The sequence below is a fragment of the Balaenoptera acutorostrata genome, chromosome 2, assembly GCF_949987535.1.
Source record: "Balaenoptera acutorostrata chromosome 2, mBalAcu1.1, whole genome shotgun sequence".
NCBI classification, from domain to species: Eukaryota; Metazoa; Chordata; class Mammalia; order Artiodactyla; family Balaenopteridae; genus Balaenoptera; species Balaenoptera acutorostrata.
The window spans coordinates 41,668,506-41,689,500 of NC_080065.1; the positions used below are offsets into that span (position 1 = coordinate 41,668,506).

At 40.1% G+C, this 20,995-nt stretch overlaps 1 protein-coding gene across 2 annotated transcripts in view; it reads left to right on the top strand.

Moving 5' to 3' along the window:
• Positions 1–425: 425 nt before the first annotated feature.
• Positions 426–20,995, top strand: part of PARP8 (poly(ADP-ribose) polymerase family member 8) — a 183,809-nt gene continuing 163,239 nt past the window's right edge. For both annotated transcript variants that reach the window (XR_009007117.1, XM_007195568.2), the window contains exons 1-3: positions 426–872; positions 959–1,060; positions 2,032–2,086. Coding sequence is in view for 1 of the 2 variants with exons in the window: in XM_007195568.2 (XP_007195630.1) it covers positions 767–872; positions 959–1,060; positions 2,032–2,086 (263 nt within the window). In the remaining variant the exon portion in view is untranslated. The remainder of the gene's footprint in view (positions 873–958; positions 1,061–2,031; positions 2,087–20,995) is intronic.

A 20,995-nucleotide genomic window follows, 5' to 3' on the forward strand; every position in this document is an offset into this window, starting at 1 on the left:
CTCCAAAGGGGCTGAACTACTTCCATCCGGGAGAAAAGACTCTGGCAGTCAGGGCACGGGAGGGTGTACGTCTGGAGGCATTTCAAGGCTTTTTCCATCTTGCCTGATGTGGCAACAAGGAAAGATTTGTTCGTTTTATTTATTTATTTTCCATTTTGAACGCTTTTGCTTTTCCCTTCTTCCCCCCTCCCAGCCACTCAGGTTTGGGTTTTCCATATGACTCATAATTCCTTCCGAACGTGGAGTCGAATTCATAAAAGTGGTGGTGCGCGGGGTGGGGGACGGGCTGGGAGCCCCAGGGAGTCTTCACTACCGACATTCCCAGCCCCCGGCGCGAGCGGCGGCCGGGCTGGGGAATCCAGCCTGCGCTCGGATGGCGGATACTATCAGAGCCCCGGCGGCCGGGACCGGGTGACTGAGCGGCGGGCGCGGCGGGCGCGGGAGGGTCTGCGGCGGGCGGCGCTGCAGCAGCCTCGGCACGGTCGCCGCGCCCCCGGGCGCGAGTGTGCGCGGGTGTGGAAGGCCGGCGTGCGGGCCGCGAGGGGTGTGCGCGCGTGAGGCGGAGCGGGGCTCGCCCCTCGCCGGCGCCCGCCGCCCCGCGGGCGATCGCTCTCCGGCCGTCTCCGGGACCTCCGGACCCGCACGGCCTTTGGTCCGGGCGGGGGAGGGAGAAAGTGAGACTCGGTGTCATCAGCATCCATTGTCAGGAGGGGAAGAAATTGGAATCCAGCAGCGGCGAGCAGCAGCTGGGCGGTCACATCTGGGAATGCAAAGCCGACCTCCCCCTCCTCCTCCTCCTCCACCACCTCCTCCTCTCTCACCCAGGATCACTTCCGAAACCACTTTGCCTTCAGCCCCTGCCTTGGCCAGAGGTTTCATTTTTAACTGAATATTTACGAAAGCTGGAAGCGTGCGAGGGGGTGGGGTGGGGTGGAAATAGCGGCTGCTTCTTTTCCAGGGATTTATTTAATGGGGATGTGTTCAAGGCAAGAGCGAATTCAGAAGGATATCGACGTCGTGATCCAGAAGTCCAGAGCTGAGAAGGACTGCCTGTTTGCAGGTGAGTTCTCGCCTTTCCAGAGCCTCGGACCCAGCGCCAGCTTCCTCTGCCTGCCCGTCACCCCCTTTCCTAGTTTTCTGGCCGCGACGTGTGTGGCTGGGGATAGGGGGTGGGTTGCACGTCCCCATTCCCGGGTTCATTTGGCAACAGCTGCTGCAGCGGTAGCGGGAGCCAAAACGGGGAGGGGGTGCCAGCCTCTCCCTTTCTCCCCTCCCCCCGTCTGGGGCGGCCACTAGCTTTGGGGGCAGAACCCTGATGGCCCGAGCGGGGGTCTAGGTGGGGGAGCCTTGCATTGTATTTTTAGTCCCCGGTGAACGCCCGGAGCGTCCGAGCCCGCCTCCGGGGTTTCAGCAGCAGCGACCCAGGCGGCGGCTTGGACCCGCCGGGTTTGCGCAATGGGCAGAGCAGCGGCGGCGGCGGCGGCCGGGAATGGAGCCCGCTGCGCTGCGCGGCGCTGGCCGGCTGCGCCCGGCACCGAGGCCCCCCGGGGGGCAGCGCTGGGCCGATCTCCCGCCCCTTCTGCTCCCTCTAGTACCTCTGACTGGCAATGCGATGCCCCGGAAAGAGAAGGGATTCCCGAGGTTCCGAGGCGCGCGCCGCCCCTGCCTGGGGGTCGCCTTTCGTCCATTTTGCTACCCCGGGAAAGCGACTGGATTTTGCTTTCGCAGCCGCGACCTCGGCCGGGGCCGCTTCCGGCTGCCCGGACCGGGAAATTCCCGCCGTTGCCATGGCACCCGGCACTTGTTGCGGGGGGCGGCCTCCCGCGGCACCCGGCACGGGGTGCGCGGCATCCCCTCCCGCACCACTCGGAGAGCGGACCTCGGGGCTCTCCAGCCCTGGCCTCCCGCCCCGCCCCGCCCCGCCCCGCCCCGCCAGGCTTCCCTTCGGCTCCATCAAATAGGGGGCCCGAGCCATGACCAGGGTGAAAAATCCACTCCAGGGGTAGCTTTTAACAAGACTTTTCGTTTCAGATTTCAGATACTCAGACTCCACCTTTACTTTCACCTACGTTGGCGGCCCCAAAAGGTACTTATGTGTATAGAGTTGCTTCATTTCCTGTTCACAGGCTTGTGTTTCCTTTGTTCTTAGCGTGTTCCGTGTTCCGGTATTTCTTCTTCTTCTTCTTCTCTTGTTGTTGTCTTTTAGCCACGTGCCAAGCCTGAGGTCCCTCGATTTTAAATAGCAGAGGGGAAGGAAATATGTTTGATTCAAGTGTTTCTAAGATCACGCCGCGGGCCATGAACAGAGCTCTCACACTCTTCGTGTTAAAGCTGTTCTACAGTAGTAGCCAGCTCTTGAGGCTTTAGGGGTTGACATAGGCGAGTGCAAAATCTGAATACTGGGCATAAGACATAACATGTCACAGAATAGCTTGATCACATGTGGTGATTTTTCTGGTGAGCTGGGGCTGCATGTTTCCATGTTTTCTGAAGGTTGACATAAACATGCAGTGTGCCAATTCTCCATACTTTTTTTTTTTTAAGGAGTCCTATTTTGGTGTTCATAGTTGGAAAGAATTTGGGAGTTATATGTAGCTGGAGTGTATAACTTCTTCCTTGAAGAGGAAGAATGAGAGGTGCATATATTAATACTAAGTTGTTAACAGTATGAAAGAAGCCCAAATCCAATTTTGTGTTTAAGAGTTAGAGATGAAATGAAAAGTAATCATTAAAATATGCCTTGCTGTCTTCACTTGTGGAGGTAGAATTTTCTCCCTGTTAGCCTTTTGGGGACACAGTGGTTTAAAAGAGCAGTGGCCACATATGAGAACTGTCAGAGTTTTAGCCTTGCTGTTCGGACTTGACATTCACTACCATTTGATCATATTCCAAAATATGTCTTAGCTAGTGGAAACATTTATGAACATATAAATTGCAAAAGAAGCTCTCTTCTGTAAATACATTTTTTACAAGCTTGGAATTGATACGAATCTTAAAAATGCTTAGGATCTGTGTTGCAATGTACATCTCAAAAAAGCTTTCATTGAAATAGTTATTCAGGTTTCCCATATGCACAGTATACCTACGTGTCAGGATTGGTATATTGATTTGATTTACTGGTTGAAAATATAGCATATGTAATATGGACTTATTGGGGGAGAATAAAATTACAGTATTTCTCAATTTCCTATAGTACCATCATTTTTGAATAAAAAGAATAAATTAGAAGAGATTCAACTAAATTAACGCTGCTCCTACCCTTGCTATCCAGAGAATGTTGGTGTATGACTAATAACCTCTTGAGTTGTTTTAATAGTTAAAATATGCTGTGTAGCCCACTGAAAACATTCCCCATGCAGTCAGGTTGATACCTGCTTGAGTTGTCTGTTTCACAATTGTGGTTCATCTCATGAGAGGTGCAGACTGGGAAAGCCCTGGGTAGGCTTTTTAACTAACTAGCTTTACTATTTCCAATAAGACAGTAGAGTTGCTTTGGCCTCAGTTTACTTATCTGTACAAGGGAAAGCCCTGGGTAGGCTTTTTAACTAACTAGCTTTACTACTTCCAATAAGATAGTAGAGTTATTTTGGCCTCAGTTTACTTATCTGTACAGGAGGGGGTGAACCTTACACTTAATCTCTAAGATCTGTTAGATACTGCACTAAGATTGTTTATCAGCAAATTACTGAACTAGTTTCAACACAGCAAGAGGTGAAGGTATGAACGCCTCCAGGAGCAAGGCCTGCAGGTTGGGATGAATAATTAACTAATTGAGATAACGTCAGTTTTCACTGTAGGAACAAACACCATGGCTGCTCTTAAAGTAAGAGAAGTTTCCTTTTCTATGTTATCCTACTAAGAGATAGTTTTTTCCTTTGGTTACTGATTTAAATAATGGGGAACTTGCATATCTAATTGGAACAGCCTGCTTTTTAAAGATGTGTTGTGAATTGTTGATGTGATTGCTTTGTCTTCCCAAAAGCTTATTCTATAAACCAATATATAAAATATTGTTTTGGTACAGTAATAATAGTACCCTTAATGATTATCCCTTTATGGGTTTGTAGCTAATGGCAGAAAATAAATTTTCCGGAAGAAAAAATATTGCTTTCATGAACTACATTATCTACATTAGAATCTGATATTTATTACGTATTTCTCATTGCTGTGTGTCAGTCGGGCATTTAAAAATCAAATAATCCTCCTCTGTTTTGATTTAATATGCTTATCAACTTGTAATATTCAATTAATAGTGTCATGTCGGGAAAACTAGACTGATTTCCTGATTAAAGGAAGGTGGGGATCTTATGGAGAGATAGTACATGTTTATCATGAATTATATTGTACTATCATTTCATCTAAACCATTGAATACATTTATTTTCGAGAAATGATTTCAAGAATAATTTTCAATTCACGTCATAGATAAAACAATCTGCTATTTTGTCTCTGACACTCTCCAAGAACAATTACACTTTGTTTTAGGACAAAAGTTGATCTTACATGTTACCCTTCAAAAAAAGAAATAATATTGAGAATTTTTTTTACATGTAAATTTTTTTGTGTTTCTGTGGCTAAGAGAAAATGCCAAGAGGCCACTGTGTCAGGACTGACTGCTGTCCTAGTAAATTGGCCTATCATTCAGAGGCTGTGAGAGGAGCAGAGTTCCTTTTACCATTTGCTCTTCTGCCTGGGTGGACTTCAGGTGAGGATTGAGGGGGAGCAGACGGTCAGCTGGAAGAGTGGGTTCACTTAGTTCTCCCTCATGGGAAGGTTCATGGAATTATTATTATCCTCAGCTTTGGACTGGATTTGCAAACTGAGGCTCAGAGAGTTTAGAAAACATGCTCAGATGTACTCAGTTACTGATGAAGCTGCCATATGTCACACTTCAGAGACCTGTGCTCCTTCCTCTACACTAGTGTTCCCAACCTCTTTGAGACACTCGAACATCAAAAACATTATGCAGATGTTTACTTGAGAGTTGTAGTGTTAGTGTCATTTGACTGAGAAATAATGAGAAAAGTGTTAAATGTTAAGAATTGATAATACCATCTACATACGCTTGAAAACTTGTGTTATACATAGGGCAAGATTGACTCATTGTAGCAATGGTGCTTATAATGCTTCTGACTCCTGGGCTTCTTGGAAGAACTCCACAGTCATCAGTGGTCCAGGGCCTGCTGTAGGCTCCTACCGAATGCTGCCCCTCATTTCAGGGGTGTGCTAAGAACTATAAAACCGGAAGCCTCAACTGTATACAATTTGTAAGTTTATGCAAAAGTCATTCCTTCCTTGTACTTTGTCATGCTGTGATCTCCTGCCTCTTTCTTTCTCCTTTTTTGGTTGGCAGTAAACTCCTCAAGACCACTAAGGTTTGGGGTTATGGTCCTTCATCTCACTTGTGGTCAGTTGTGCAGTTAGTGGTAGAAGAAACAGAAGGGATAAAGTGGGTGGTGACAGCTACTGAGAGGCTGGGGAAGCAGGCTGAGTGTCTGGGGCCAGAGGTTAACAAAGACAAAGAGAGAGCAGGGAGAGAGCCCCACATGAGCCTGGCCATGGACCCCTGTGGGATTCCCTGATTGTGAGCTTCTAGCAAGAAAAGTATTGTGAAGATATAATTGAAGTTTTAAGTGTTGATTGATTGTTAAAAAAAAAAGGAAAAAAAGATAAGCCAAAAAGAAGAAAATAAAAAAAAATGACTTCTCCATCTTCTATTAACATACTAGAATTTATTCTTTCAGAATTTTTATGTCTATATGCATATAAAATGTATGCATCCAAAGACTGTATTATACTCTTGAGACCTCAGGAGTTTTTCACCTAAGAATATGACATTAATGTCTTTCCTTTAGAAAGAATATGAAAATAAAGAAATGTTTATTGAATTAGGAGTTTTCCAGTCAAGGAGTGTGCATGATAAGAAATCTAAAATTTATATTAGAAATTATTAATAAATTAGAAATTTAATATTTAGTGGAATGTTCAGAGTTGCCTGTAAATGTACACCCTGTATTGAATGAATAGACACTTTTTCATGTGGTCATGGGTAGATTGACATCTTTGAAGTGCACTCTTCTCTTTTAGGAGTTTCTGTCCACATAACTGTTTTGGAGCATTCTGTGTGACACTAACAATAGTACTCCACAATCTCTCAAATCACGTGCTACCTCCTCTTTCTCCTGGGCCTTTGCACATCCATCCACATCCTGCCCTCCCACCTCTCCCACTTCTCAACCCTAGTCAGCTTTCCTTGTCGGGATCTTTGCTAACCCAAATTCCCCTCTGAGAAGCCTTTCCTGGCATCCTCTACCCTGTTTGATTTTGTTAGGTGTTTCTAAAATCATGTAACATTGTATTGTTAGCTCCTGTTTACTTGATCATCTGTCTGGCCATAAGCCTCTCTGAGGCAGGGTCTGTCTTATTCATTGCCATTTGCCCAGCCCCTCGTGCACTGCCTAGTACTATATATTTTCTCAGTAAGTTGATGTTGAATGAATCACTAAATGAATGCTAAAAGGTCTTCTGGCAGGTGAAAAACAATTTCCTAACCCAAATGACCAGGTATAGAGATACTCAAATAGTTCAAAAAGCCCCCAATCTGGTGACGTCACTTGGAATGGAATTTCTTATGAATCCAGAAGTTGCTTACCCAAGTTATAAGCCCCATTCTCTGCCCTGTTCAAATGCTTTCAGGAGACAGATAATGCAATTGCTTAGGATAATAGAGAGTTATAAGGACTGTGGTACACTGGAGAGTTTGGTTTCTAAAATTATTTAATTCAGTTAAAAAAATCAACACCACTCTGGTGATCAAGCACATCTTCTGGGGACCCTAACCCACCTGGACTCCCAGTGTATAATTCCTTACTCATGGAATACTATGGAAAGAGACAATCTACTTGATTGCCAAAGTGCATTTGTTTTCTTTTGATTTTCTTAGAAAGGAGGCATGTACGTGCGTGCAGGAGTTGGGGAATTGGGAAGGTGGAGAAGTAATTCCATCATCTCCAAAAGATTCATCAGTTTTCATTATGAAAGAAGTACATGCTCATTCTAAAATCTTGAAATATATAATTATTTTGAAACCATCAAGTGCCCCTGAAGGTGTCAGAATGAAAAGAATGATCTTTTTTTTTTTTAAATAAATAATTAGGATGCTCCTGTTAGAAATGGGGACCTGTTTTCCATAGTTTTTGGTTATACCAATTATTATCCAAAATGATGATTTTTTTTTAAAAGTGTGTGCCCTGGAGCCCTGGGAACCTACCTTAGAAGTTTGGGGTGACCGGTGGAAGGGAGTGTGAAGGAAGCTGAATGTGTGAGAGCCAGGCTTTCACATCCCTTTGTAAATCACAGCTGCTCTAGCTCTTTTCTGTTCCGTATAACATTTTCTTTGAAAAACGTTTCATTGGTAAATGAGTTTTAAAATCACTGACCTAAAATAACCACCAATTTAATACAAGTTTAACGTTATTGAAGCTTATATATTAAAAACATATTTAAACTCCATTTATTTCATGGATTAAAATAATACTACTAATCATATTTATGGGCATAGCCTCTGCTATGCTTTTTGCCTACCTTACATCCTGTATTTGCAACAAGGAAGAACCAGTAGGTATTTTGTCAGCTGTTTTACATTTTTTTTTTTTTAAATTTATTTATTTATTTATTTATGGTTGTGTCGGGTCTTCATTTCTGTGCGAGGGTTTTCTCTAGTTGCGGCAAGTGGGGGCCACTCTTCATCGCGGTGCGCGGGCCTCTCACTATCGCAGCCTCTCTTGTTGCGGAGCACAAGCTGCAGACGCGCAGGCTCAGTAATTGTGGCTCACGGGCCTAGTTGCTCCGCGGCATGTGGGATCTTCCCCGACCAGGGCTCGAACCCGTGTCCCCTGCATTGGCAGGCAGATTCTCAACCACTGCGCCACCAGGGAAGCCCTGTTTTACATTTTATAGCTAAAGAAACTGAGGCTTGGATAGTTTAAATAACAGAGTTAGTAAGAAGCAGAGTAGGGATATATTGCAGAGTAAGTCAGTGTTTTTGTGAGGTTTTAAGGGGCATTGATTGAACTGGCAAGACTAGAATAGTAGGGAATGTTTGAGCCTGGGAAGGGATCACTATTGCTAGTGGAATGTCTGCCAGGAGCAGTACTGAAAATCTACTGCTTGGCAGGGGAAGTGCCCGAGCCCAGTGCTAAGCATTAATAGTAGGAAACTTACGTACATTGCCTGTGGAATCCTTATGCAGGTATCCGGCCGACCCATTTAAATTCCCCATCATTTCTTTCTGCAGCATTGGGGGAAAAAAATGAATAAAAGTGAAATTCCATCAGCCTTAAAGATATTTTGTAATTCTCTGCACACGTTGGCTTTTGGATGGATGTTGTGCTATAGTAGATAAGTATTGCTTTAAGACAGCTGCCACTGACTTTGTATGGAATTTTAATCAAGTTATTGATATGTAATCTTTCTTTTTTTCATCCTCTGAATTTCTGAAATCCTACCTTCCATGTACCCCCAGGAAAGACTAATCAGGAATATGTTTTTCTTAATAAGCCTTGTCATTCCTATTTTATTGTGTCATACTTTAGGTTTTCTGTTCAGTCATCTCACTTAAATGCTGGGTACTTCAACCCAACACAGGAAACAACCCATCATTTCCTCCTTAAGATAAACTTCTCTTCTCAGCCCTTCCCTGGGCGGTATCACATCAGTTGAGCCTCGCATGGGGAACCACAGTCTCAGGTTTCATGTGTCCCACCGGCCTCTTTGCCTCCTAAGCTCCACCAGCTCTTCCTCTGCAATCATGGTTGGCACCTTCATCCCTCCCCCTGTTTACACTTGGTCTGGGCCCTGATCACCTTGACTTAGGTCAATCACTTTAACCAAGTGCTTTAAAATACTTGATTAACAGCTACTCACCAATCCAGGTCATTTATAATTGAATTCTTTTTTTTTTAATTTTTATTTATTTATTTATTTATTTATTTTTGGCTGTGTTGGGTCTTCGTTTCTGTGCGAGGGCTTTCTCTAGTTGCGGCGAGCGGGGGCCACTCTAAATCGCGGTGCGCGGGCCTTTCACTGTCGCGGCCTCTCTTGTTGCGGAGCACGAGCTCCAGACGCGCAGGCTCAGTAGTTGTGGCTCACGGGCTTAGTTGCTCCGCGGCATGTGGGATCTTCCCAAACCAGGGCCCGAACCCGTGTCTCCTGCATTGGCAGGCAGATTCTCAACCACTGCGCCACCAGGGAAGCCCTATACTTGAATTCTTTAAGCGTGAATTTAATCATAGCATTTACATGCTCAGAAGCTTTCAAACGCAACCAAAGTTTATTCCGTATCAAATTTAATCCCCATTCTTGGCTTTCAAGAGCCAGCTTCCCCATCCATTCATATGTTTCTCAGCCTTCTAAACACTGACTCACTACTATTTGTTTATTGACCTCATCTCTCCACTCAACAGCAGTTTGTATTAACTTAGTGCATTAAGCATATACAGCAGCTGTTCAAGGTTTATCTATTGTAACGTGTCGCCTAATAATCTTGGTTTGGCTATCAAGGTCATGTTTTTTATTATCACGAAGACTGGTTCATTTAATCTTTCTTTGACCCCAAGTAGCATCTCCGTGAAAATGTATAATGTATTCACGTACAACAAGAGGATAGAGTGAGGCCCTGAGTGGAACAAGGTGAGACTGAGAAGACAAAATGAAATCTGAGGAGGGTGGGATGAGACTATAAACAGATTAGTCCCGATCCATTACATAATAACAACAACAGCAGGTCTCAAGTGTAGTTTATTTGCATATCGGTGACATCCTGTTTGTGGCTGACACCTTCTTAGTATTAAATGGAGGATGCAAATTTTTCAGTGTGAAATTTAAAAGGGAGACATCCACTTAAGTCTTTGTGCAGTCAGATCAATTTTCCTTATACCAAAATTAGCAACCAAGATGGTTTCTTTCTGAACATTTTGAAATGTAGTTTGGAAAGACCTTCCCAATGGCCTGAAAATGTTCTTAGGATATGTCAACCAACCCTGAAGTGCTGTAGTTAGTTATTTGGATTTTCATCATTGTTTTGTTTAAAAAGCAAATACGGGTTTTTATTATCCAAGAATCATTTGTAGAATATTTACTGTGTTTGAAGTATAGAATTGAGCCAGAGACTAATAGAACTACTTTACATTTGTTAGGCTTTCACATCTGTGCAGAAAAAAGTTCAGGCAAAATTGGAAAACAACAAACCAAAAATACTATTAAGGATAGAGCTGTGTAAAAGAAACAATGATAAGTCAAATAAAATGTCACACACAAAAAATCAGTAGTCTGTTTAAAGACTAGAACTATTTTAGCAGAGTGCCCAGAATATAGTATTTCCGAATATTTCTTAAATGATAGTAATATTTTTCCTATGTGATAGCATTTCCCAAACTGTTTAATTAGATGTTAGGTATGTGGCCAAATAATGTCTGGGAAATGATTAGTTAAATAATATTAAAACAATTTTAATGGTTGTCTTTTTAGAGAGTTTTATATGTTAGTGTGCATTATGCATACCCAAGAGGTGAATGAAGTATTCAGGGTTTTTCAGACTTATTTGATTACAGATCTGGAACATCTCGAGAGAGTCATTTTGTGGAAAACACTTAGGTAGACTCTGTCTTATTCATTAAAAATAGTTTTTGAGTAAACAACAGTATAATATAAATGGAAATTGCCGATTCACATTGAGCCCAGAAGAATTTATTTTCAGTAATTTTTACAGACCTTGCTTTATGACAGTTAAAGGCACTTGGCATTTCATGCCACCAACATTTCTACATGAGGATTTATCTTTCTGGGTCTCTCACTCCCTCCTCAGTTGTATTGAAGTCACTTATGATGAGGGTTCTCAACTATTCTTCTTTATCAAAGCACTCAAGTTAGCAGGACCCTGTTTGGCACATGATTAGAAGTCAGCTTCATAAGGAACTATTAGAGATAATGATTCTGTGTAGCAGAAAGATTCATTATGTCCTCTTAAATTCTGCCACTGTAACTGCAGTAGAGTTTCTTAGTGAGCCATCTTTGTTGGAGTATATACTTTGGGAGAAGTTGGTGGCGAGAAAAATGTAGAATTTATCTAAATGTTTTATTTCTTTGACAAACTACATTTAAAAAATCAATGAGGTCATCTATATTGTAAACTCATTTTCCTCCCAGTGACCACAAGGGAAAATTACTTGAAGGAGTTTTACAGCATTTCTCAGAATGTTTTCAACATTGGTAAGGAAGCAAACTCCCTCTTTAGACAGTGTCAGTCGTTGAACTTTAGGTAGTTTCTTTTGGTAACACATGAATAGAGGATGAATCATCTGCTTTACAGCGCACTCCTGGGGACACAGGGTCAGGTTTATATTTAAAAGGATTCATGTTAACAGTTGATGTTTTGTCTATACATCACATTTTTGTGATTCAGGGGAACCAGTGGAACCTCACACGTACCGAGATCTGCTTAGTTCTAGGTTTCTCATTTGGAAGTCAATGTGCAAAATCTTAACAGTGAATTTGTGATTGTGATAATACATTTGTCCATCTACATGTATTCTTGTCATTGATCTTCTTCAGAACAGAGTCTTCGATATTGGCATGCGGGAGACCTAAGCAGAAGGCTAAAATCTGCTTCATGGATAAAAGCTGATGCAGTCATCCTTTCTCATTAAAATGCACCACAGCTAGATACGCAGCAGCAAAAAAAAAGGCCCTCCAGCTGAAAAGCAGTCATTGCTTTATTACTACTACAGAATTTGATATGATTTCTCTAGTGATTGGTCATATTCATTTTTAGCTAACTAAGAAAGAAGTTTGAATAATTCACTGCAAGCCACATTCTTTCTTGATTCTTTTTGGATCACTCCATCCGTATGGGAAAACCAGCCTAGAATGGTGATTTCAGTGAATTTCGGTTAAGCGATTTCAATCAGAGTTGCATATTCTTGGCTGAATTTGACCCCCCATTGATGAAACTTTGGTCAAGAAAGATTTTAAACTTAATTTTTTGAAATCATACTAGTTTGATTTCATATGAGCTTTCTGTGTTGACTTCCTATGTCATTAATTTAAAATTTCCAGTATTCTCAATTCTTTTTTTAAAAAAATAAATTTATTTATTTATTTTTGGCCACGTTGGGGCTTCGTTGCTGCATGCGGGCTTTCTCTAGTTGCGGCGAGCGGGGGCTACTCTTCCTTGTGGTGCCTGGGCTTCTCACTGCAGTGGCTTCTCGTTGTGGAGCATGGGGCTCTAGGCGTGCAGGCTTTAGTAGTCATGGCAGGCGGGCTCAGTAGCTGTGGCTCGCGGGCTCTAGAGCTCAGGTTCATTAGTTGTGGCGCACAGGCTTAGTTGCTCCGCAGCATGTGGGATCTTCCCGGACCAGGGCTCGATCGAACCTTTGTCCCCTGCATTGGCAGGCGGATTCTTAACCACTGCGCCACCAGGGAAGTCCAGTATTCTCAATTCTTGATGTCCAATATGTACAAAATTCTTTCTAGCCAAAAGTAATTGGTGGGGAAAAATCTACTTAGGGCAATAGTTTCCTAAAGGGGTTTTTTTCAAAACAGAGACATGTTGACATTTTCAGCCTTTGAGTTATATTCTGGGAAATGTTACATTTCAAAAGTACTTTGAAATCAGAATTCAGGTGCTTAACACTACACAGCTATTAGAATGGCCAAATTCCAGAACACTGGAAACACCAGATGCTGGCCGGGATGTGGAGCAACAGGAGTTCCTGGTGGGAAGGCAAGATGTAGGTCCGGTCACTTTGGAAGACGGTTTGGACACTTTCTGATAAAACTAAACCTACTCTTTATTTTTTTAAATAAATTTATTTATTTTTATTTATTTATTTTTGGCTGCATTGCGTCTTCCTTGCTGCACACGGGCTTTATCTAGTTGTGGCGAGCGGGGCCTACTCTTCGCTGCGGTGCACGGGCTTCTCATTGCGGTGGCTTCTCTTGTTGCAGAGCATGGACTCTAGGCACGCGGGCTCAGTAGTTGTGACACACAGGCTTAGCTGCTCCGCGGCATGTGGGACCTTCCTGGACCAGGGCTCAAACCCGTGTCCCCTGCATTGGCAGGCGGATTCTTAACCACTGAGCCACCAGGGAAGCCCACTAAACCTACTCTTACCTGTGATCCAGCAATCACACTCCTTGGTAGTTACACAAAAGAGTTGAAAACTGAATGTCCACACAGAAACCTGCACATGATGTTTATAGCGGTTTTACTCAAAATTGCCAAAACCTGGATGCCACCAACATGTCCTTCAGGTTGGTGGATGGATAAATCAACTGTGGTACATCCAGACAATAGTGGAATATTTTTCAGCGCTAAAAAGGAACTAGCTATCAGGCCATGAAAAGACATGGAGGAACCTTAAATGCATGTTACTAAGTAAAAGAAGCCAACCTGAAGGGCTACACACTCTATGGTTCCAACTATATGAATTCTGGAAATGGCACAACTACGGAGGCTGTGAAAAGATCAGGGGTTGTCAGGGGTTAACGGGGGAGGAAGGGCTAAATAGGCAGAACAGAAAATTTTTAGGGTATTGAAACTAAATACCCTATAGTATCACACTGTTCTGTGTGATACTATAATGGTAGATACATGTCATTTTACATTTGTGTAAATCCATAAAATGTACAACACCAAGAGTGAACCTTAAAGTAAACTACAGACTCTGGGTGATAATGATGTGTCGGTGTAGGTTCATCATTAGTAATAAATGTACCACTCTGGTGGGGAAAATTGGTGATAGGGGAGGCTATGCTTGTGGGGAGGGTAGAGGGAACAAATGGGAAATCTCTATATTCTGCTCAATTTTGCTGCGAGCCTAAAACCACTCTAAAAGATAAAGTCCATTTAAAAAATTAGCCAGAAAAAAAAGGCAGGTGCTTGCCAAGGCTTTTCCAACTTAAGATTCATATCTATAGAAAATTTCAGGATTTCTTTTCACATTACACAGGCATATAAATTTAAATCAGGAAAGTATAACATTAGCTATTTTGTTTTATTAAATAAAAGTGTCTTGGCACAAAACTAAAATGGGTAATCTGTATTATGATTTTAGCATTTAGCTAATTATGTAAAAGAAAAATCACAATTTTAAATTAGAAATTTATAAATTTTATTCAAATATAGATCATAAAACTGTACTAAACAATAAGTATTTCGTATTCCAAGAAGTATCAGTAACTATACAAAAATTCTATGCCTCCAGAATTTTAGTCACCACGGAAACACAATATTTAGTAATGCCAGTGCACTGCTCAAATAAAACCAAGTAGGACTTCGTGCTATCAGATATTTCTGTGGCTGAATACTGAACTTAAACATAAAATATATTTGAAATATTTCTCTCTTGTACACACATGTACACGCATATGCACAAACCTGCAAAACATTGAAATGACAGTGCATCTTAAGCTTTCCCCCCTCAACATACAAAGATAACGTTCTAAAGTACATTTGTAGATGTTAAGAAAATAATGTATCTATTTCTTTCCCTCACACACACACATACCCATATGGTTTTCAAAGATGGGAAGCACTGAGAATTACCCTGAAAAAAATTTTTTAGGGTGGAGGGATAGGTAGGCGAGGAACATCATATAATTTTTAAAAGTGCTGGTACCATATTACTGCTTTTAGAACCACCACAGACATATATACAATTCTTAATGAATGTAAGTTGGACAGTGTTTACAAATTAATTATAGTCTAAATATTTTTCAAAGATTATGAAATTGTATTTTATATTTTCCAAAGAAAATATATAAGATTATTTTAACAGTTCTTTATAGCCCGTAACATTACAGCATGGTATAGCAGAATTGATTCGGATTCTTTTAACCAACCAGTCAAATGGCTTAACCTCTCTGAGTCTGGATTCTGTCGTCTGTGAAATGGCAGTAGTCATATTGCAGGGTTTTCAGGATTGAACTAGGTAACATGTTTGGAAGGGGTCTTGAAGACTGAAGGAGTCACAGGACTCAGAAAGCTGTTAAACTCACTGTTACATTTTATCATAACAAAAAAATACAGATTAAAATCAGCAAAGGGCAAAGGCTCATTGGGCAAAGTCCAGGAGACACTAGCACAAGTTTCCAAGTGTCTGGTCAGTAGAGTCACATGGACACACTTCATTTTCCCTGCAGTGATTGGTGATAACACGTGCAGAGTGTTGCCAACCAGGGAAGCTCCCCTGAGCCTTGGCGTCCAGGGCTTTCATTAGGGGTCAGTCACAGCCGTACTGCACCTTTATGACTGACCTCAGCTACTCAGACTCCAGCCACAGAACAAACAAACAGGTGTTTACCATAAATCACAGTTGTTAGCACAACTATCTGAGCAAATCCAAGACCATAGGCCTAGAAAAACACCCTTATCAGGCAGAATATTCCAAGGGATCAGAGCTCATTTCCTAGGAACTGGACAAGGGCCAGTCTTAAAGACAGACCTTTCTTGGGAATGTGCAGGGTTTGAACATCCAAGGCCTGAGTTAATCCTTTTCTGCAGTGTCCTGCACAGGACAATACTTGTGCTGGACAATAGAGAAGGCAATACTTGATATAATTATTCATAACACTAGCCTGACGAATTCCTGGAGTCTGGGCCCCAAGAGCAAGCAGAATAAGGGGGGAAAATGCCCTTTTTTGGGTAGGACAATTGCTCTGATTGATTTGGAAATGCAAAATTTTCTCGATTTAAAAAGGCATAAATTTGCAAGATGCACTGTCATTGAATAACAACTTCTAATAAAAACTATAGTAAGTGTACACAAACGTTAAAAAGATAGCCATAGCATATGTTCATTTGTATAATTGCATGCTATTCTTTTTTTTTCTCAGTGTCACAAAGTCCAAGTCTAAACCTTCGTCATTTTTAGAGTCTAAAGATCCTTCAGACTCACTTTTGGCCACTATCAGGTCACCGCAGCATTCCAGTGATACTAATTGTCCTTCCCCAAGTTCTGGGTTCCTGATCTTCACCTATAACTTTAGAATAGTTAAGCCTCCTTTTTTTTTTTTTTTTTTTTTTTTTTTTTTTAAGCCTCCTTTTTTTAAAAAAAAAAATTTGAACAGTTATAGGTTTTTGTCTACATTTCTTATTTGCTTAACCTTGTATTTTTTCCCTTTCTTTCACTGAATTATGTATTAGTGAAAATTAAGTAGTTTCTCTGGAAAATCAGCTAAAATGTGTTTTAAGGCCACCATAAGAGCCCTTCTCTTGGCAGGTCCCTCCTATTGTACCAGCCTCCCCCCATCCTTAGAAAGTCTTCATGTTATTCTGATACATTTGGCAGTTCCTCCTGACGTTTCTAACGTTGTCTGACATGTAACGACCCTCTCTGTAGGAAAAAAAAAAATCTTTTATTTCAGGGTTGTATCATAGCTTTATGCAACAGACAAGTGGTGATTCCAACACAAATGACAATCAAATGAGGTGAAATACTCTGTTGAGGTTAAGCTATCACTTTTGCTAACACTGGTAGGTAAATGTCACAACTTCTTCCTGCATAGTAGTCAAGAAGTTTCTTTTGATATATATTTTAAAGATAACAAGTTAAAAACACGAGTTTTATAATCAAGAAAATTCAATAACCAAGCAAAGGCATACTGAGCTAGTAATATGAGATAGGCAAATAATTCCTAATTTCTGCTTCTAAATTACCCCTCACATTTTGGTCCCAAGCAGATTTCTCATTTATTCCATGTCCTTTACATGCTAGAGAAGCTGATGGAACAGGTGACTGGAATAACTTTATACATTCTGATAGCCTGGATTGCCTCAACATTTACATGTTTAATTAAAGTATCTGTTTGATAATTTAAATTAATTTGAAGCAATATAATGAAGGGAAAGCTCTTCAGATTTTGTGAGAGGCTATTTTGGGACCAGGTATTTATCGCTAGGCTTACTACTTCTGCCTCTTCCATTACAGTGGATCAGTGCCCCTCGTTCTTATTTTTCACAGTGCCCTCCCTCCTGCTTCTCATTCCCTATGCATTTTCTTTTTTGACAGTGACTCTCAAGGCTATTGGAGCTGCTGCACCAGGCAAGGTGGGAAACGGGAGGGGTGAATGAACATAGAGGTCATTTGCAAACCATCTGTGTTCTTACTGCTCCTCCATTCACTCTGTCTCTCTGCCTCTGTCTGTGTGCATGTCTATTACAATATGTATTTTTCATGCACACATCTACAGTTTTTAAAAAGCAACTATTATCACAGTTAAAACCGGGGGAAATTGATTTTTTTTAAGGAAATACCAATAGGCAAATAAATCAATTGATTTTTTTCCCCCTGAAACTTGCTTAAGTGTATTGATGAAACACACTCAGTAAAGAAAAACATCACTGTCTCATAAAATATGTTTCGCTTTCATATGCCTTCCATATTCCAGTAACTCAGACTTCCCCTTTCTAAGGGTTAGTTTCTAAGTGATGTTGGAAGCCATGTATGTGGTAAGAGGACAGAATTACAAAATCATATTTAAATTAAAAAGTAAAATCTTGATATATTTGGCACAAATCCATCAGTTCTATGTCCTTTGTTAGGACCTGAGGGCATGCCTGATTTTCATAAAAGCCATTCATTGCCATTCAAATAAACAAGCAAAAATTATTTTTGATACCCTACTGAAAAGCACATGAATAACTTAAGTGTATTAGAAATTTTGCAAATGGTTGAAATTTTATAAAATGCTGAGTTTTATCTTTTTTCATGAATCCGAAAGATAGACCCTAGTTTTCTAAAAAAATAATTAATTAATTCACATAGATAATATCTATGTAATTATAGATAGTAATTAATTAATTAATTAATTAGCATAGATAATTTCCCTACTAATAGGGCATGAGTGAGTTTTAGTTCCAACTTAAAAGAATATATATTACCAGAGATATAAGAACAGAAGAATCAAATATATCCCATCCCATTAGAAAATATTACTTTTTCTTGAAATTTTAAATGACAGGAATTTAATGACATATGTAAGTCACCTCTTGTTTCATTTTAAAAAATGTTTTCAGTAAAATACAGTTGAGCAATTGAGATTTGTTTTCCCAATACCTATGATATTTTTTGGCTAAAAATTAAGTGAGTTTGGCTTTGAATCCAGTTCATTTATTCTTTAAGGGCTGTTGGATCACTGACCTATGAGGCAAAAGTCATTTAATCATCCTGGATGTGGATAGTCACTTATAAGCATTTTTTAGATCCTGTTTACTTAAAATGAGAGGGATTAGCATTGGGCAGCTGAAAAGGAGGGTGAATATTCCTCTTTGATACCTAGAGCAGCAAGTTTACAGATTCATTATTCTCACAGGTCAGATTGAGAGCTTCATATAAAATTTAATTCCAATTTCAGCTACTTGTGAAGCAGTTTATTTAAAGTAAAATTAAAGCCCTTGTTTTGAAGTTATGGAGGAGACGCAAGAATCAGAACAGAGTTTCTTTCAACCTGAAGTTGGAAGTCTGTGAGTTCAAGGACTAATAAGTAAAAAAGCAAACTATGTAGTGTGATTATTAAGGGGGAACTATTCCTGTAGTTACTGGGACCCGGTTGAGGAACATTCCAGCCTTGAATCTCCCACTTTCTGTCCTCTGTCTCCCCACACCCCATTCTTCTTTTTCAATTTACTTGTAATATAATGTGATTGGAAACCAAATAACCATGCTTGTTAGAATCGTGTCTAAAATGGCACAGACTTTGTGCAGGGACCAGAGGGAACATGAGGACACGGCCTGTGACATATTTTTTGATGGTTAACACCATTTTGTATGTTTTGTTTTCTTCTGTGCTTAATTTCATGGCTATTATTGTTTCATATCCTCTGACTTAGAGCTTTGGCTACAAAGCAGTGTAAATGTTGCACATATTACCATTTGTCATATTGGCAGATGGCAGTGTATAGATAGATGGTTGGAATTTTGCTGTTTGGGCAAGGCTATGCCATTAAACACTTGTTTTCCCAAGTATCAGTACATTCTCTACTTCTCCGAGTGGAGAAACCCAGATCTGAACTAAGCATAATTGAATACATACCAAGCAAGAGCAGGGAATAACATTTGATGCCACTTCCTTTGCTTATGTATTGTTCATTGCATTTGAATATGAATGGAAAGGTTTTCTACCAAGAATATGAAAGTAACATTTGGCTAAGCTTAATTTTAATGAAATCATTTGGGCTTATTTATAGTCACTTAACATTTTCAGTTCATGTGTTCATATTAATTCTACTTGCTGGAGAGAAAGTACAGAAATGGTATTCAATGTGATGACCACCTCGTTACTGCAGACATGTAGAAATTTGGCATTTTTTATATCAGATGTTTTAAGTTAAAGAAAACTTGCCAGTGTCCCACAGCATAATCTACGCTTGCTTATGTCCCTTTAATCTTTCTGTTATAAAATTAAGCCTAGAGGCCTTATACGATTTAACATTTTCAAAATTAGGTCACGTAAACGTTGTGTCAGACTTCTAATTCATAAGTAATACCCTCATGAATAGTGAAGATAGGATATATTTATATCCTACTACTTGCTTAGCTGTGGATCAGTAGAGGTGAATAGAGAACACTAATGGTACTTTCAAATGTTGGTAAACTGTTTTTCTTGATCTCTTATATACAAGTGTGATGACTTTTTTTTTTTCGTTCCTGAACACTGGAACATATGGTCTGGTAAGTGTGAGTACATTTGGGGAAGGCAAGAGAGAATGCTTCAAATTAGGGCTGACCTGGAAATTTGTGAATTAGGAGGGGAAGGTAGTGAAAAGGAACTTTAAAAGCAACAGAATGAATGGTAAAGAGAATGGATTAGCAGCAATCTCGGGGATCCCAAGGATTTATCCTGAAGAGACTGAGGAGAGTTCCTGTGATTAATGCAGCAGGGGAACAAGTTGAAAGCCTTCCACCTAGGAAATGATTTAAATACCCTGGTCCTATCCAGAGTGTGAATACTTTATTTACTTTGAGGAAGATGTTTTGACCCTTCTTATAGATTCCATCAATTTCAGATGTAATGCAAATACATTTTCCCTTTGGCTGTTTTACAAGGACGTTGAGGATTAATTAAATTTAAAAGAAAGTAGTGCATTGAACTCCCAGGAGACAGAGGAGGTATTTATTATTTTCTCATCATTCATTCCTTATTCATTCATTTTACAAATATTTGTTGAATATCAATTACAATGAAGACACTATTCCAGGTGCTCTAACTGGGAATACAAAGATGAATAATTAGGGTGGCTTCTGCCCTCATTATGTATTGTGTTCATATTTTATTTTAAAAATTTCCATTATAATATGAGTAATTGTGCAGGGATATAACATTGCCAGTGTCAGCAGTAGTTGATCTTTGACTAACATGACTGACACATATTTTTACTTTGTAAATTCATTTTTTTCTGTAAATTCATTTTTCTTTTCTAAATTTAGAACTGCTCTACCTTCTACTGTAAGAGAGGCACAACACAACTTCATTTTGTTCTATATTATAATCAGCGCTATATGAACTATTTTTTCTTACTAAAAAAATAAACACAAATTATAATAGTAAACCAAAATAAACCCCTTACACATTACTTCTTCCATTAAAATACACAGGTATTATTTTAGATGCCACACTGAGAATAATTTTAATATTGCATTCTTATTTGTGAAAATATTAAGTAGAATTTTAAAAAAAGGTCTCTAATATTCATATTCTTTAATTAGCATTAAAGAAGCATAAATTAATCCAGTTTGAATTAAAATATATGTTAATTATCAAAGACATAAACTTAGACATTTCCAGTAAGCATTTGTAATCTATTGTAGTAGAAAAATGCACACTATTTTCCAAAGAGGCTGGCGAAGGTTTCCTAGCTTAGATGACTTTTATAGCTCGTTGGTTCTTGAAGTTCATTGAATAATGAGTGAACAATTTTGACTACCAGCCTGAAAATG